The sequence below is a fragment of the Phlebotomus papatasi genome, chromosome 2 (genome assembly GCF_024763615.1).
Source record: "Phlebotomus papatasi isolate M1 chromosome 2, Ppap_2.1, whole genome shotgun sequence".
Classification (NCBI taxonomy): Eukaryota; Metazoa; Arthropoda; class Insecta; order Diptera; family Psychodidae; genus Phlebotomus; species Phlebotomus papatasi.
Genome location: NC_077223.1, coordinates 16582995 through 16586444, shown reverse-complemented (window position 1 = coordinate 16586444; position 3450 = coordinate 16582995). Strand labels below are relative to the sequence as shown.

Genomic DNA, 3450 nt, shown 5'->3' with positions numbered 1-3450 from the left:
TAATAAGCAAACTGATTAGTTAAAAACAGTTGTGATGTGATGCAATGAAGAAAATTTATATAAATTCTCGAACATTTATATTCAGTGTCGAGCTCTATGAGTTTTCAAACACTAAAAAAATTTATTAATTAAACAAAATAATATATTGTTGTGATATAAAGTTTCCGCTGCCTAAACGACAACCATAATTTACTATTTAAAAGACAAGAAACGCCCACTAAATGAAACATTTTCATGTAAAGAGAAAATTCATGAGAGTTCCTTTTTTTATAGCAATACACGTCCTACCTACAGGCTCAGCAAATTCATACAGAAACTAGTGAAAGGAGATCTTGATTCTGTTCTTAATTTTATGAATATGGGAGAACTGTGCCACAATTAAACAATTATTCTATATACTGTTCTGAACAAATTGCTTATAATTTTGTGTAGCCGATCGTTCCTAATGGGACATCTTTTCTCGACCATTTCAAGAACACAATTAGTCAAATCCTCCTAAAGTTTATGGAAAAGAATCGTAGATGTCCCAAGAAGCTGGGAAAATTTCCATATAGTTTGTTGAAGATACTTTATTTCGGCACTGCAAATACGCGCAGATCCCTGTAAGGGGAAGTGGTGTACCTTTGAATTGGATCGGCTTAGATTAGATTAGATTAGATTAGATGTTGGGGGCGACGAGCAGCAACAAAACAAGCGCCTTCCATCTTCATTTCCGCTCTCAGTTCCGCCTTCAGCAGCAGCCTCTCCATCTCCGAAGTCCATCAGCTTCTTGTCCATGCCCGCTCGCCGTCTGCACCCAGGCCTCAGTTCGGGCCCCTTATGCATCCCCTTTCCATTTATATACCCCTTAATTCATCTGCTGTCTGTACCTAGCCAGCCAGTCTTTCGGATGAATTCCATTAGACGGGCCGGCTTCAGTTTAGATAATTCTTCCCAAGCGAGCACCGCTTTACCCAGCAGTACTCGTCTTGTGTTATAAAGACTGCTGCCCACCAGATATTCTGTCCTTTTACTGTCCACACTTGGCATAAACAGTCTGGATACACGACAGTTTTCTGTACCTGCCCAGAGCGTTTGATGTTGTGAAAGTAAATCCTCCTTAATGATGGTTTTCCTCATCTGGCGGGATATTCCGACGGCAGGTTCGGGACCAATAAATTCGGTTTTCGCCCCTGCCACCGCAAGGCGATCTGCCTCCTCATTCCCCGCTATCCCGCAGTGCCCCGGTACCCAATGAAGAAAGACCTCGCGGTAGTGCGAGACCATTTCTATCATTTCTCGACACTCAAGCACCAGCGATGAACGGGAGTTGTATCCGGAAATGGATAATAGGGCAGCACGGCTGTCAGAAAATATATTTATTTGTTTGTCAGAGACTCCGGCCTCAATGAGGCTCCGTACTCCGATCAGAATTGCTGTGATCTCAGCCTGAAATACAGTGGTATTTCGGCCAATAGGCACCGATCCACTAAGTCCGAGTTCCGGACAATAGTATCCGGCGCCAGAGGATCCCTCTACCCGTGAGCCATCAGTGAAGAGTGCAATCATACCGGGTTCGATAATCTCCCCCGCGCTTTCTCTCCATTCAGCCCTCGAGTGAAGTATGGGTTTTAAATTCTTTTGAGGTAATCTTTCCTTTAACTGAAAATCATCCCTCATAAGAAGATTGGGATGCCTACGAATAAGTGAGTCCATTATGCCCATGTGACCCACCGGATGGCAGCCCACCTTCCATGTACCCGCTGATCGCAGTCTAAATGCTGCCATACCCGCCTCCGCTTTAATATAAAGCGGAAGGGGAGGTAAACCCAGCCAAACCTCCAGAGCAGCAGTAGGTGCTGTCCGGATGGCTCCTGTGACGCCAAGACAAGCCAATCTCTGGAGCCGCTGAAGTGCCGTGGCCGAATTTTTATACTCAACCCTGGGCCACCATACCACAGCTCCATATGAGATTAGAGGTCTAACTATGGCTTGATACATCCATAGTGTAACTTTAGGCGACAGACCCCAGGATCTGCCGAACAGACGTCGACACGAGAAGAACGATCTGGTAGCCGAAATAATACGGTCTTCCAGATGTCGCTTCCAGGTGAGTCTCTGATCAAGCAAAATACCTAGATATTTTACTTCCTTCTGAAGGGTAAGGTCTTTCCCAAAGAATTTGGGAGCCTTATAACCCTCCAGTTTGTACTTTTTCGTGAAGACGGTGAGGGCAGTCTTATCAGGGTTAACCCTGAGACCGTTAGAGCAACACCAGCTTTATTGGATCGGCTTTAAAATTGGGCATTTTTCGCTTATTTTGAAATGTAACTGAGTCTTATTGTGATATAATTTAGCCTCACAAACTAATTGTGAAGCGAACTTACATTAAAACAAGCCTAGGGCAAGTATACCAAATTCCGGCCAGCTTGCAATTTCGGTCACATTTTTTGTTCCTCGAAATTCCATGAATTTTGAATTTTTGCATACTCTAGAGATTAAACAATGCAAAAAATAGTAAAAAATGTCTCTTCGACGAGCAAGATGATCTGAAAAAGACATTGGAAGGATTCCGGAAGGGCACGTAACTGAGTTGGCCGAAATATGACATCAATGTTGTGTCTACATTTTTATTCATTTTATATGTATTAAGAACAGTTTTAGAGAAAATAAAGACGATAAACTGTCTACAAATTTCAAAGCAAAACTCCTTATAAAAAAGTTACAAATATAATATTTCGAAATCATGCATTAAAAGCTATATAAAAATACATTTTTCATAATATTCGCTGAAATAATACAAGAACTACGAGCAAATTTGTTTAAAGCGCGGTTCAATATCTGCAACATTTTCACAAGGGAAAGTGAAAAATAGCTTCACTTTTTATTAGGCTTGATGGGCCCGTGAATTTACCTAATAAAATTCAAATATTATGACATTTTGACATTAATCAGCCTTTTCTCATAAGGATATTCTAATTTCATGTTCAATGTATAAGGTCTTAAAGTGCCAATAGGTATTCCATCGGCCCTAACACAAAGTTCTGTCCGACTCCTCATAAAGAACTGCTCAGACTGCAATGTTTCAATGCTTTTTAAATATATATTATTTAGAAAAAATAGAAAAAAATACACCATGCACTGAATATTTGAAAATGATACCACAATTAATCAGTTTATTTCTATTTTCTAAATTACTCAAAAGTGTCCAAATTAAGGTCCTTTTCTCTTAATTCTTTATTTTAAAATCTGCTTAAGATGAAAATTCCTTGAAATATTCTAGAAACTTACTTCTGTCATATGGATCTTCTAAAACTGAAGCAGATTTCATGTTGAAGGCTCATAAAAGAAAAAGGGGTTTTACTAATCCACTTTACAAATTTCTTTGCCACAAACATTAAATGGGCAAGAGGCAGATTTTATTTAAAAATCCCCAAAACATTTTTAACATTGAACCTCTTGCCATTCCTA

The 3450-nt window shown here is 39.9% G+C and overlaps 1 protein-coding gene across 1 annotated transcript; it reads right to left on the bottom strand.

The window, feature by feature from the left end:
- Window positions 1–852: 852 nt before the first annotated feature.
- Window positions 853–1980, bottom strand: LOC129800265 (uncharacterized). The gene has a single exon (XM_055844540.1). It carries the CDS (start codon window positions 1978–1980, stop codon window positions 853–855), a length of 1128 nt encoding a protein of 375 aa, XP_055700515.1.
- Window positions 1981–3450: the final 1470 nt, after the last annotated feature.

Bases quoted from the DNA above. Each gene is read 5' to 3' on its own strand.
- LOC129800265 (XM_055844540.1), bottom strand. From the start codon at position 1,980: ATGTATCAAGCCATAGTTAGACCTCTAATCTCATATGGAGCTGTGGTA.